This window comes from Ipomoea nil, unplaced genomic scaffold, assembly GCF_001879475.1.
Source record: "Ipomoea nil cultivar Tokyo-kokei standard unplaced genomic scaffold, Asagao_1.1 scaffold1562, whole genome shotgun sequence".
In the NCBI taxonomy this organism is placed as follows: Eukaryota; Viridiplantae; Streptophyta; class Magnoliopsida; order Solanales; family Convolvulaceae; genus Ipomoea; species Ipomoea nil.
The window spans coordinates 1,455,524-1,470,482 of NW_017617990.1; the positions used below are offsets into that span (position 1 = coordinate 1,455,524).

The 14,959-nt window shown below is 35.9% G+C and overlaps 1 protein-coding gene across 1 annotated transcript; it reads right to left on the minus strand.

The window, feature by feature from the left end:
* Window positions 1–11,215: 11,215 nt before the first annotated feature.
* LOC109189676 (receptor-like protein 12) lies at window positions 11,216–14,365 on the minus strand. The gene has a single exon (XM_019340288.1). It carries the CDS (start codon window positions 14,363–14,365, stop codon window positions 11,216–11,218), a length of 3,150 nt encoding a protein of 1,049 aa, XP_019195833.1.
* Between the last annotated feature and the right edge of the window lie 594 nt (window positions 14,366–14,959).

Genomic DNA, 14,959 nt, shown 5'->3' on the forward strand with positions numbered 1-14,959 from the left:
CAATTTCCTTGGATTCAACCAGGTCTCTGATGTAATGATGCCTGATGTCAATATGCTTCGTTCTGGAATGTTGAACAGGATTCTTGGAGATGTTAATAGCACTGACATTGTCACAGAAGAGTGTCATTGTTCCTTGAGTAAGACCATAATCCAGAAACATCTGTTTCATCCATACCAACTGAGTACAGCAACCACCTGCAGCTATGTATTCTGCCTCTGCAGTGCTTAGTGAGATTGAATTCTGTTTCTTGCTTAGCCATGATACTAAGTTTTTACCAACGAAGAAACATCCTCCAGAAGTACTTTTCCGATCATCAATATTTCCTGCCCAATCAGCATCACAGTATGCAACCAGATTCAGTTCACTGTCCTTGGAATACCAGAGTCCATACTGTATTGTTCCTTTAACGTATTTCAGAATGCATTTTGCAGCTATCAGATGAGATTCCTTTGGGTCAGATTGATACCTTGCACAGATTCCTACACTGAACATTATGTCTGGTCGACTGGCTGTTAGATACAGCAGACTGCCTATCAAGCTACGATAGACTGTGTTATCCACTGATACACCAGTTTCATTTTGGTTTCGTCTTCAATCATTCTGAGTGCTTCAAATTCTGACAGAACAATTTGCAGCTTTGACTGTTTGACATCACTGGTTCCTTCAAATCTGGTTTCAAGAATTTCCCATACCCGTTTAGCCTCTTTTACTCCTGTAACAAGCGTAAAAACAGATTCATGCAGTGATCCTACAATTGAGTTCAATGCTTTGTTGTTCAGATCAGAGACATTCATTTCATCATCTGTCCAAGTCTCCATGGGCTTTTCTTCAGCAACTCCTTGCGCATTCTGAGTAGTAGACCGACTCCACCTAGTTAGGATGGTGCGATAAACCCTGGTACCTTGTGCTTGAAGATATATCTCCATTCGAGCCTTCCAGAAAGAGTAGTTGTGACCATCTAGTTCTGGTGGTTTCATACTTGCGTCCATCCTGAATACAACAACCAGCCAACGAACACACAGAGAGACTTGTACAAAAACAGAGAGAATGCAAAACTAAAACAGCCCTTCGGATCAAGTCACTATGTAGACTTAAAAGCTCTGATACCACATGTAATTTTGCAATTCCTCATGTTAAGTAAATTAACAGAATTAGATGACTGATGTAGATTACTGATTGATTCAGATAAGAGGCCAATCAGTAATGATAAATCATGAAGAGAGTATAAGAGAAAGATAACCGCACAAAAGCCAAAGACACAGAATGTTTACCCAGTTCGATACAGTGTGTATCTACGTCTGGGAGACGATCACATAGGCGTCCAATCCACTAAAACATAATCCAATGTACAAAGGTAGATATACAATAATCTTACCCAAGTGCCCCACACAAGGTTCAAACCCAGTCTACACAGGTCTAGTGGATTGTTAAAGATGGAGAGCCATGCATACAGAAGTCCAATGAAATCCCTTCACTTGGAGAGCCCACTCTGATGCGGTCCACTTCAATGACGCTCTATAAAGTTGTTCCCACAACAGTGTGATCACAGTGTCCTTTCGTTTAAGCAGCAGTAACTCTTCTCAAGTTTATCATCTTAATCACCGTGAACATATTGTATTGAGAAGATGCATGACAATCAAAGATCTAATCTCATATAGCAGATATGGAGTGTTTCTTCTTACTTTCGGCGTAACCCTAATTCTCTTCGAATAAGGGTACTTATAGATCCTTCAATAACCACTCTCCATAGATGTCTTTGATTGTAGAAGGTAGGACTGTAGACACTTAAATTTTGATAAATATTGATTATTTATCAATATTAGTGTATTTGAATATATTTGAAATATTTTGGATAATATTGATATTATCTAATTTGTTAATTAGATAATATCAAAAGAGTTTGAGCTCATCAAAACTCTCTATCCTACAGCTATAAATAGGGCATTTCATTTCTATGTAATCACACACATCCTAGGAAAAGTGATGTAAACATCTAGAAAAATATTATTCAGGATCACATAAAAATGTGATACTGAAAGTAGAAGTCCCTCCTCCTTAATGATCATGCCTATGCCTATTGATCCAAACCTCCATTGAAGATCAAGCCATTTGAACCCGGAGGCCCTTCAAGAAGAACAAGCTATATATTCAAGCCCTTCTTTGAAGATCAAGCCACTTGAAACCCGGAGGCCCTTCAATGGTGGAGTGTTCAAGACATCAATTGAAGAATCAGAGGATCATCCAGAGACTTGTACCCACACCCCCTTGATACTTGATATGTAATTCAGAATTTTGAATATTAATATATATTCAATTTTCTTTGTTCACAAATTGGCACGCCCAGTGGGACTTGAACCCACAATCGCTTGATTAGAAGTAAAGAGCATGTTGATCCACTAGGAAAAATCATGTAAACATCTGGAAATATATATTATTCAGAGATCACAATAAAAATGTGATCCTGAAAGTAAAAGCCCTTCCTCCTCCATATGTTGATGCATGTTGATCCAAACCTCTATTGAAGATCAAGCCATTTGAACCCGGAGGCCCTTCAAGAAGAACAAGCTATATATACAAGCCCTTCTTTGAAGATCAAGCTACTTGAAACCCGGAGGCCCTTCAAGAAGAACAAGTTATATATACAAGCCCTTCTTTGAAGATCAAGCCACTTGAAACCCGGAGACCCTTCAATGGTGGAGTGTTCAATACATCAATTGAAGAATCAGAGGACTAGACAGAGATTTTGTACCTGCACTTTGAATTATACACACGCTGTACACGGAATTTTGAATTTCTAAATATAATTCAATTTTCTTTGTTCACAAACCCTCGAGACTTGCTTGTACACCACTTGAGAGCATATAACACTCGAAAGTATGTAGTGCAAGAAAGTCTCGACACTACAACTTAAAGATATAAGACCGTTTCAACTCATGCCAAGGAGCCTTGAAAGATATGAGGCCGTTTAAACTCGTGCCAAGGAGTCTGAATATAAGGCCGTTTAAACTCGTGCCAAGGAGTATCATTTAGCTTCCTCCGTTTCAAATTTCATACAGGGTTTGCCCCCATATCGGTTTAAAGTGCCTATGAAGAGATGAGAGGCAGAGCTGTCCCACTGGGCGTGCCAAAATCTGTAAACACAAAAAAGTAAACTTTGTATATATTCACAAAATTCCTTGTACAGTATACGTATAATTTAATATGCAGGTACAAAATCTCTGTCTAGTCCTCTGATTCCTCACTGACATTATCTATGGAAGTGCCTCCGGGATTCAAGTAGCGTAGCATCCGGGATTCAAGTGGCGCGTGCCTCCAGGATTTAAGTGGCGTAGCTTCCGGGATTCAATTGGCGTGACTTCCAACAACGAGCGTCAAGAATTTAGAAGTAATCAACCCTGCAAAGTTTCAAAACACATGCAATGGATTCAAGCTGCCTTAAGGTCCTCAAATGCCTTCAAAAGACTTCAAGATCTTCGAGACAATCAATTCTGCAAAGCTCCAAAGTACCTGCAATGGATTCAAATTGCCTGAAAAATCAACAAAAATGCCTTCAAATCTTCAAGCGTTCTTCAATGCCTTCAAGCTCTTCAAATGCTCTCAATTTCTCAAGTCCTCGAGTTGCTCAATGCTTTCTAGCTCTCAAGCCTTCAAGTGGTGTTTTGGAATGAAAACGAAGGCCCTATTTATACTAAAAGTTTAACCAAAATTCCTCAACCAACCCCCCTTTTTAGTTAACTAACTAATTAATTAATTAATTAGGAAAATGAACCTTGTCCAAGATCAAGTCCAGGTTCATTATTGTATAATCTAATTCAAATTCAAATTAAATTATAATTATCTAATTCAAATATAATAACATTAATATTATATTTAAATTATAATTATAATTTAAATTCAAATATGAAGTGGGCTTGAGCCAACTAATCAATTAATTCAATAGCCCAAAATCAAATTCTAATTGGGAATTAAATTAAATTAATTTATATGATCCAATTAATTAAATTGGCCCGACATTTAACCTCAACGTCGGTCCACCGACCATTTATCAGTCCATTTGTTGGATTCAAATTTCCTGTGTCTACAAGGACTATAAAAGAGGAATGTAATCTCAGAAGATTAGGTCCATACCTTTCTTGAGAATATGCGCTGATCATCTTTCCATATGAGTCTGATAATACCGCGTAAGCCTTTTAAGAAATCAGCTTCCTAAATCAGATCTTCAGTGTCAGTCCTTCTGTTGTTGCTTCTGATTGATCAGTTATCTGTAGAGCTAAACGGACATACTCTAAACCTATCTTAGTATGCCATAATAATATTGCCAATTATAATATGGGGTTTTTGAACATTTAAAAACACTAACAATCTGTTTGTCAAAATTATAAGTATTCCTTGTCAATGTGATTTGATTTCGGTTCATTAAAGAATAGCCATAGCATCTTTAATTTACTGAAGTCTCTTAAGTTTTCAATCTTGGTTAATTAAGGAAATGCTACAGCATATTCAGCTACCTAAGATTGTTAAGTTTCAATCACATAAAGTTTAGGCAATGAATTGATAATTGTCTAGTGATCTCATAATTTTAATTTGGTTTTGGAGTAGCCACAACATCCTTAGTCAGTTAAAATTATATATTAAGCAGTTTATCTTGATCACATACAGTTTTGGACATTTCATTTGTGATTAATTGTATGTAATATGATGGAATTTAGCCCACAGGCAATTTCTTTATATTTGTATAATTAATCAGGATGAAATACTGAATGTAGTTTAGTAGTTTTATCAGTGATGATAGAAATAAATCAATTTATTTGATAATTTTCAATTCTATCATGAAGTTTAATTTTATGATGTAAACTTTAGATCATATTTCTTAATTTGCCCACAAGAATTAAGAAAATGAACATGATCTCTTAAGTTATTATTATTATTATTATAATGGTTGTAATGAATTTTATTGAATAAAACTTTAGCTTACAGACAAGTTTTATGTCACTTGATTCTTCAACTCATTTGATAATTGTTTCATCATAAATAAATTTTTTCAGTTGGATCTAATTGAGCAAAACTTTAGCCCACAGGAAAGTTTTATGTCACTAGATTCTTCTGGCTCTTTAGTAATTGTGAAAAATATTATCATAAGGATTTCTTAATTGGATTTAATAGAATTAAAACTTTAGCCCACATGCAAGTTTTATGTCAATAAATCCCTCAACCCATTAAATAATAATTTTATCATAATTCTTAGAATATATAAATTTAGCTCAATTATAATTCTAAGTTTCATGGTTTGCATTGGCAAAACATGTTTCCAGTCACTTCCCAAAATTTAGCCACCTTTATTAATTAATCCACGAATCTTGCTCGGTCCTTCGGACTAACAGTAGTAAGTTACGTGATTTGACATACCTCTTTTGGATTCCATTAATAATAAAATCTATCTTTTGAGCCAAACTCTAACTTGGTATTAGAAAGTGTATTTTGTTTTTGTTTTTTTTTTTAGTATGTCCAACTATGGTGGGGAATTATATCTTCATTTATTTAGTTGGACTTTAATTGGAACCAAAAATTGATTATTTAGTATCTCCAACTAATGGTGTGGAATTATGTCTTCATTTGTTAGTTGGTCAAATCAATTATGAGTATGTATGTTATTAAGTTATTTATTAATTTTGCTGAAGAATATTTTAATCAGTGGGAGTGATCATTTAGAAAAAGATCATTAAGTTACTCCACTAAAGTTTTTAGATTTAATTATTGTATTCATACATTCCAAATTGGGTTGTATGTTAAACAATAAGTCCAAAAGATTCCACAAGTATCAATTTTGTATTTGTTCATATAAATTCATAAGTTCAAATTATTGAACATTTGGTTGTGTAACATATTTATGAAAATTTCGTGACAATATTAAAAAATTTATTAGAACAAAAACATTTAACTTGTGGTGCACTATCATTTAATAAATTTTTCAGTGATTAGTAGAGTCTTTAGTTTCTTTAAAATTGATCATGTGTCATTTTGGTTTGTAAGGCACTAGACAATTTTGTGAGAAATATAAGTAAGACTCATTATGTTCAGTTCATTTAAAGTGGACATTGAAGTTATTTGGAAAGTTATGGTGTATGTTTAAGATTCCAAATTTATGGACTTAGACCTTTGGTTTATTGTCTAAGCTATTGGAATGCTTCTGTGACTTGACTATCTTTTGGCTTTTTTTGATGAGTGGGAGTGACAGACGTTTCAACTCCAAGCTCTTAGCTGTTAGAGATAGTACTTAAAGTTAACACTTATAAATAAGTCATAGAATATAGTTAGCATTATGCTAACATTAAGAGATCTCTACTTAAGACATGCTTATAAAGTTTTAGAGATCATACAGTGTACTCTTTTGTACAATTTGGATGTGTTTTCTCTTTCAGTTGTGCACATAATGTATTTTGAGAAACATCCCTTAAGGTACCAAGAATAAACATAGGGTTTGTTCATTAAGGACCTAAGTTGGAGAATTAAAATGCATGTGACCATAATGGATATTACTCTGATTAAATAGAGGACATGTCACTATGATTCGTGTGTTTTGTTCTTTGATGAAGGTTGTGCTAGTACTTGCACCAAGTGGGAGAATGTAAGATTTTTCCAAATAATATATATTATACATTATATATTAGGGCCTTAATTAAGTGGTGCAAGTGGACTAGGCTTATTAAGTGGTCTGGCTGGACTGAATAACTAGAAGTTGTTAGTCCATCAAACTCTGTGCCTAATATAATCCTGGATTGATGGGATACAGGATGATTGATGTTAGCACATTCAGATACGGTACTCATACTGCTCAGTAGACACCAATACACCATCTAGGGTTCTAAGTCTAGTCTGAGGCAAAACATGGCTAACGGTCTATCGTTAAGAGGCAACACAACAAGGAACATCAACTGTGGCTGACAATCAAACATAGCTACGTTTCCACTCTTATACGAGGTCAGATTTCTCGTATATTATTGTTCAGTATAGTTAGATTATTTGTATCTAACATTCCACCCTCACCCTCTGCTTCATAGAATCTGATAAAGTAGTAAATGTTTGGGTATGTTCACAAGTGCTTTGTGATTCCTCCATTGATGAATTCCAGGCTATTGAGAACCACATAAATTATCCATTGACGCTTTCAAAAAAAAAAGAAATTATCCATTGACTTACATTTTCCCAACACTTCTCTGCTGGCGTTCTTCTCTAGCGTATAATGACCTCTTCTCTCGCCGGTGTTAATGGCCAATTCTGGTGGAAAGTGGCGATGGATGGATCGAATCCCCGGCGAGCTTCCTCCGCCGTAGATGGCGACTGGTTCTCCGACTAGCAACAACAGCTCCCACCAGAGACCTCCTTCCCTGGCAGCTGAGCAACAACGGCGAGCCACCAGCAGCAACAGATCAGCGAACTCCTCTCTCGTTCGTTGACCTGCAGTACCTTCCAGCGTAGCAGCTTCTTCCGACGAAGCTCTGTAGCGGTGGTTAGTGATCGGTGGCGTCGTAAGTGCTGGAGAAGAACGCCGGCATGTGGCTGTGTGTGTGTGTGTGTTTTTTTTTTTTGTTTGTTTTGTTTTGTTTGTTTTGTTTTGTTTTGTTTTTTTTAATATATATAATATATATGTTTGTTTTTAAACAATATAATATATATGTTAATATATAAATAAAAACAAAAATAAAAAATATTTTAACCAGAATTAACTTGTTAAGCAAGTCACTTTGGACTTAATTGAACAATTTTACAGGTTTAGAGGATCTAAATGAAGCTTTTTTTTTTTTTTAGTTAGGGGACCTAATTGCACTATCCGGTCGACTTAGGGGGTTAATTTGACACTTTTCCATTACTTTATAGAGGTCTTTTGGCAAATTATCAATTGTTATGTTGTGAGCACGTGCTCACCTTGCATGGTGCGCACAAATCTATATCCATAATTTTTATACTATAGATTCATAATTTTTATATTGTATATCCATAATTTCGAGACTCTCGGTGAGTTAAAATTTATACTTTAGATTCATAATTTCTAACCACAAATATATCCATAATTTTTATACTGTAGATCTATAATTTCTATACTGTATATCTATAATTTTGAGACTCTCGGTGAGCTAAAATTTATACTTTAGATTCATAATTTTAGCTCAACGAGAGTCTAGAAATTTATGGATCTACAATATAGAAATTATGAATATACAGTATAGAAATTATGGATATAGATTCGTGTGCATCATGTGCATAGTGAGCACGTGCCGCAAATTATTGTGTGGACCATGGTCCACATAGTTTTATATGGACCATAAAAGAAAATACATTTTTAATGTACTAAATGTACGTTATATAAAATAATGTACTTTAGTATTCAAATGATATACTTTTCTTGAATACAAAGTACATTTTTAATATATTATTTGTGTACTAAATGTATATTATTTTATAATATACAAATATGGTCCACACAATTTGTGTGGACCATAATAATTGAGGTCTTTACAACTTGGCCCAAATTTTCGTCAAAATCTCACATAATATGACAAAATTTATTAATCACCTTGCATCAAGCATGGTTTGATTAAACAACTACAGTCACAAATTAGTTTTTGTCTATAGGACAGGATCATAATCCCTTAATTTTGTTATTCAAATTTATAAAAATGAGTTTTTGTCACAAAAATGGATTTAGTTTGTAAAAGTACATATTATATTGACGGATAAAAACAATTTCCTTTTTGTAAAATAAATGTCTCTAATTGACATAGGTTCAAAAAGAAAATCCTTAATAAAAAAAATCTATCAAGTGATGTCTATTGATAGTATAGTATGGCGATTATAGGTCTTTAACTATAAGGCTGGCTAGTTAAGATCTTCCAATTACACGGCTCAAATGAGACTAAGTTGGCAGGGATTGATGGATGCTTTAAAGGAGCAAGCAAACCCGTGGGAGGAGTCCGGAGCACTGCTCAGGGATAAAGATGGTGGGTGGCTTGAAGGATGTAGCTTCTCCTTTACAGCTAATAATGCTATGGAGGCAGAACTCAAAGCCTTGGATATGGGTTTGCAGTGGATTTACAACAAAGCTAAGGGATTTTAAACCTGGAGATCCAAAGAGACTAAGTTCTTTTTTTTTTTTTTTTTTTTTTTTTTTTTTTTTTTTTTTTTTTTTTTTTTGCATGAGTTAATTCCATTTGTGTTTTATATTTATATCTGATATTCTACTTTTAATTTTTTTTTTCAGAAGATATTTTATTAGTCCTATATTTATTGTGGCATGATCATAATGACATTTCAATCTATTCAGTTCTAAGTGTGAATTCATTTTTTGGTCATAGATTTATCCATTGTTGTGGAGCCTCAGGTTGCGGAGACACGAATTATAATTGAAGAAGACAGGGGACTCTAGCCGAGAATTAAGAATTTTTTAAAAAATATAAAAATAAAAAATTTAACAGGTCAACTCACTTTGTATAAAAAAAAAAGACCGAAATATCCTTGTATTTAACATTATTTAAACAGGTTTGTTGACGGAGAACCAAAAATGGTTATCCATAATAATACTAATAAGACAAACAAAGAATGTTCGGAAAAAATGAGTAAAAATGAAATGACACCTATAAATATAGAACAAACAATAGGATGAACTCTTTTTACCTTTACAAGATATACTATCTAATCAAAGATTACAAGCTAAGGCAAATTTTGAAGAATCTAAGTATTTAAATTCCATCAATAATAAGACAATAACATTATCAAAATTTATACAAATATTATTCATAAACTTCCTTATAATAATAAAAAAAATAGAGAATTAATTTTTGTTTTTTTTTTTCCTGGGAATTGAAATGGGGTTTAGATCAAATAAACTTATTATAATATAGCTTTCATTTTTCTATCTTTGTTTAAGTCTTAACTCTTGATTTTATGACCCGTTTGGTTCACGGAATAGGCCGGGAATGGCATAGCATTCCCAGTAATAGGCCTATTCCTTTGTTTGGTAACCATTTTTATTACCAGGAATAATATTCCTGGTAATAGCTATTACTAGGGCCCCCCTGGTATTAGCCTATTACTGAACGCTCAGGAATAGATTTTAGAATCTATTTCCTTTTTTACCCCTTTCTTAACCTAATTTTTTTATCCTATATATAAATTTATCCTATTTCACCACCGTCATCGCCACCACCACCATCACCGCCGCCGCCGCCGCCACCACCACCACCATCGCCACAACCGTCGCCGCCCCCACCCCACCGTCGCCCCCACCACTGCCACCGCCACCACCACCACTACCACCCCAGCACCACCATCGCCACCACCACCATCACCGCCACCGCCACCACCATCGTCGCCGCCGCCGCCGCCACCACCACCACCGCCACCACCACCATCACCACCACTACCACCACCACCGCCACAATCGTCGCCGCCCCCACCACCACTGCCACCACAGCACCATCACCGCCGCCAACACCACCACCACCACCATCGCCACCGCCGCCACCACCACCACCATCGCCACAACCGTCGCCGCCCCCACCACTGCCACCGCCACCACCACCACTACCACCCCAGCACCACCACTACCACCCCAGCACCACCACCACCATCGCCACCACCACCACCACCATCGCCACCACCACCACCGCCACCACCATCCCCACCACCACCACCACCACCACTGTTACCACCACCATCACCACCACCGCCACCACCATCGCCACCACCACCACCGCCATCGCCACCATCACATATTTTTATAAGGGTATTTATGTCTTTTAAAACATATTTCATTTCTATTCCTTAAATCAACCAAACACTGTAATATAATTCCTAAAGTCTATTCCTTATGCGAACCAAACAATAGAATACAATTCTTATTCTATTCCTTGCATATTCCATTCCTTATGGAATAGCATTCCTATTACCTCAAAATTCATTCCGTGAACCAAACGTGCTGTTAATGTTATTGAATTCAGCAAGTTTTTAAAGACAAATGCAACCCCACACAATAATTTAAAATTTTATTAAGCAAAAAACAAACATACAATGATAACCGTAATAGTACAACAATAGAAAAATATTGTGAAGAATACACATATAAGCTCATAAAAGGGAATCCAAACTACCAAGAAAACATACACAACTCACATTATTCATGGAACGTGAAAACTGGAAAATTCATTCTTTTGTAAACCCTCAATATCTTCGACCATATCTTCTTGGCCTTGAGACCCTCCTGCGTTTGTTGCCTCCATAGAAATTAATAAACCATTCTGGCTTTCCAATTCGAGACATGAGATTTTCAATTAAGATTCCAAATACTAGCCCACAACCAAACCCAATCACTACGGCTTTCCAAGTAAATCCACTCAAGAAATTTGACTTTTCTTCTTGTTCAACATATTGGCGGGGCACAAGTGATCTACCGTTGCCATTGCATCCCTTTGACAATGGAAATCCACATAAGTTGAGGTTTCCTCCATATGAGTCATTTCCAAAAGTATTGAATTGTTTGCCTGTAGGAATGGGTCCAACCAAATGATTTTGTGATAAGTTTAAGACCTCAAGAAATGTCAAGTTTGTGAGTTGCTCTGGAATTTTCCCAGTCAATTGGTTCCAAGAGATGTCTAAAGATTCAAGCAACTTAATATCTCCTAATTGGTGTGGAATGCTTCCATTGAAGCAGTTGTGTGACAGGTTGAGAAGCCGTAATGAATTCAAATTTCCAATAAACATCGAAATCTCCCCTTCAATTTGATTGCTTGATAAATCAATTGTAGTTAAAATGGTCAATACTCTTTTGAGTTGAATATCTTGACCTTTAATAACTAAATTGATTGAAATGTCATAAGATGCACCCGTTGTTGTCTCCAAATATCTGGGTTCTTTTTCGCTTTCATCCACATTGATCATAGCTTTGAAGAAATTGAAAAAATATTTTGGAAGGATACCACTAAAGCTATTACAAGAAAGATCAAAGATCCGTAGCTTGGGATACCAAATCTTGGAATCTGACAAGGTTATGGGTCCGTATAGTTTATTAGAACTCAATATTAGGACCTGTAACACTTGAAGATCTCCAAGCCACTTGGGAAAAGTATCATTTAGCTTATTATTCCCAAAATCAAGGATCTCTAGTTGTGCGCAATTGACCAAAGATCTTGGAATTGATCCTCGAAGTTGATTCCCATTCAAAGCTATAATTGCTAAAGTATTGTTCTTTGCAAACATGGTTGGAGAAATGGCATTGAAGTTGTTCATTGCCAAGTCCAACACAGAAAGATCATAAAGTTCACCCAAGCAATCTGGAATTGTGCCATTGAACTTATTGTATCTTAAGTTCAAAAATTGAAGCATGCTCGAGTTGCAGATATTGAAGTTTAACGGTCCTTGGAGTTGATTGGAATGAAGATCTAGATACCTTAAATATGGGATCCACAATTGGTTAATGCCACCTATAAGATGGTTTTGGGAAAGATCCAAAAAGTACATATTTCTCCAATACACAGATGCAAACCAATTTGGAATTTGTCCTTCCAATTTATTGCTTGACAGATCTAGGCTCTCTAGGGATGTTAAGTTTCTTATGAAGTCCGGAAACTTTCTAATCTCACAAGAGGATAACCATAAGCGACTAATTGGAAAATCACTTATATTTACTTCCATCATCCTCCCATCATTACTCCATGAAAAAAGATTAAAAGAAAGATCAAGCCCTTCAAGATTAAAAATTGTAGGAGGGATTTGGCCATCTAGCCGATTATGAGACAAAGTAGCAAATTTTAAGGATTTGCTTGAAATCTCGGGAAGTTGCCCCATGAATTGATTTTGGCTGAGGTCTAAATGGGTTAAGGAAGGAATGCTAAAAATCCAGGGTGGTATTTTTCCAATGAGTGCATTCCTAGACAAGGATAGTGTCCGGAGATTTTGGAGTCCACTTGCTACATATGGGAGGGATCCAATGAGTGAATATCCTTGTAAATCCAAATCTTCAAGTAGAGACAAGTCGACAATTGAAGAAGGAAAAAACCCAGTGAAATTGTTCCCATACAGACCTAAAAATGTAACCCCTTGTAGGTTAGAAAAGGCATTTGGAATTTCTCCTTCAAAATGGTTGTTTGAAAGGTCTAATGTGGTTAGTTGGTTCAAATTTGAGATTGTGAATGGCACACTACCATTGAATTCATTGAAATTTAAACTCAACACTTTCAGGTGTGTTAGGTTGCCTATTGAAGCAGGAATAACACCAAAAAACCTACACTCAGAGAGATAGAAATAGTTTAAGGACTTGAGATTGCCAATTGAATTTGGCAGCTCTCCAAAAATACCCGTTGATCTAAGATCTAACAATTTCAGGGTATGATTGCTTCTCCAGCTAAACTTTGGCAATGAACTCACCAGATCTACATTCATGCCTAGATCAAGTGATTCTAATTCAGATAACTGGAAAATGCTATCTGGAATGGAGCCAACTATATTGTTTTCTGAAAGATCTAGATATCGTAATGAAGCAGATAACTGGAAAGTGCTATCTGGAATGGAGCCAAATATATTGTTTTCTGAAAGATCTAGATATCGCAATGAAGCAGATATGTTCCATGGTATGGTACATAAGATACCATTCCCAGACAAAGAAAGTACCTCGAGCTTGGTGAGGTTTTGAAGAAATAGTAAATTCGAAACATTGCGATCAAAATTAGCAGAAAGATCAAGAGAAACTAACTTGGATAAATGCGAAATTTCAAATGGGATGCCCCCTGGTAGCGAAGAATATGAAAGGTTGAGGTGAGTCAAGCCAGTCAAACTACCAATCTCATTTGGGAGAGGGTTGAAGCTGAAATCATTGAAGGCAAGATTGAGTTTCTGAAGGTGTTGAAGTTGAAAAAGGGTACTATTACGATGGATGGGTCCTTTGAGCCCCTTGCAGTACAAATCCAAACCAATAACATGACCAGTGGAAGTATCACAGGTAACACCTTCCCATTTGCAACAGTCAGAGCTCTCATCCCATGATAACACCTTTCTCGTTACTCGACGAGAACTATGTTTGCAGAAGGATGGCAGCGCACGATTATAAATATTATAATGGCAGCGACGGGATATCGATGGAGGGGTTGGACTCATTGGAGGGATGCTTTCAAGCATCTTGTAATATAAATATCCATTGCACAAGAAGGGTGGATCAGTTTGGTGTATCTCAAAGTGTTTTATGAATTGTAGTAGCAGAAGGGAATCACCTTGATCACAAAGGTGGTGCTTCTTAGAAGAAATAGAAGAAGAGATACCGATACCAAATAACAAGGCCAAGTAGAGCAATGAAAAGAGCACATTATGGCTTCTTTTCATTTTTCTTTCTCTCTCTTTTCTGATGTTTAATTTGCAAGCTAGAATAGAAATTCTGTTATAATAAGCAAATGATAGAGTGGTTGCTTCTATTTATAACTAGTTTAGTTGAGTCCCAATAATGCAATGGTCCACTATTCGTATCTATCTGCATATATGGATTGGAATTGAAGAAGATACCAATAGGATTGATGACTTGTCTTCTACTGTATGTAACGTACTGCATGGGCGCCGTGTCCTGAGAGCCGCTAGAGGAGAAGGTAAATCATGAACGTTTCTAAAAGTTGTTAAGAGGAGGAGGTAAATCATGAGTGGTTCAAGTATCTTTACCCAATAAAAATTGAAAGAGATAAATCAAGAGTCAATAACCTCTCAATCAGTCTCAAATGTAAGTCTCATCCTATTGTAGAATTGTGACTTTAGATCAAGTCGTCTAGCCCCGCGGGGCACGTAGCTTTTCATATGCATCATTTCAATCTTCTACAAGCTAAGGTTTTAGTTTTTTCATTATATATTTCTTATTAATTAACCAAATCCATACAAACTCAGATTTTTTGAATTGATAGTTCGAATTGAATGGAAACAGTAAATGATAGC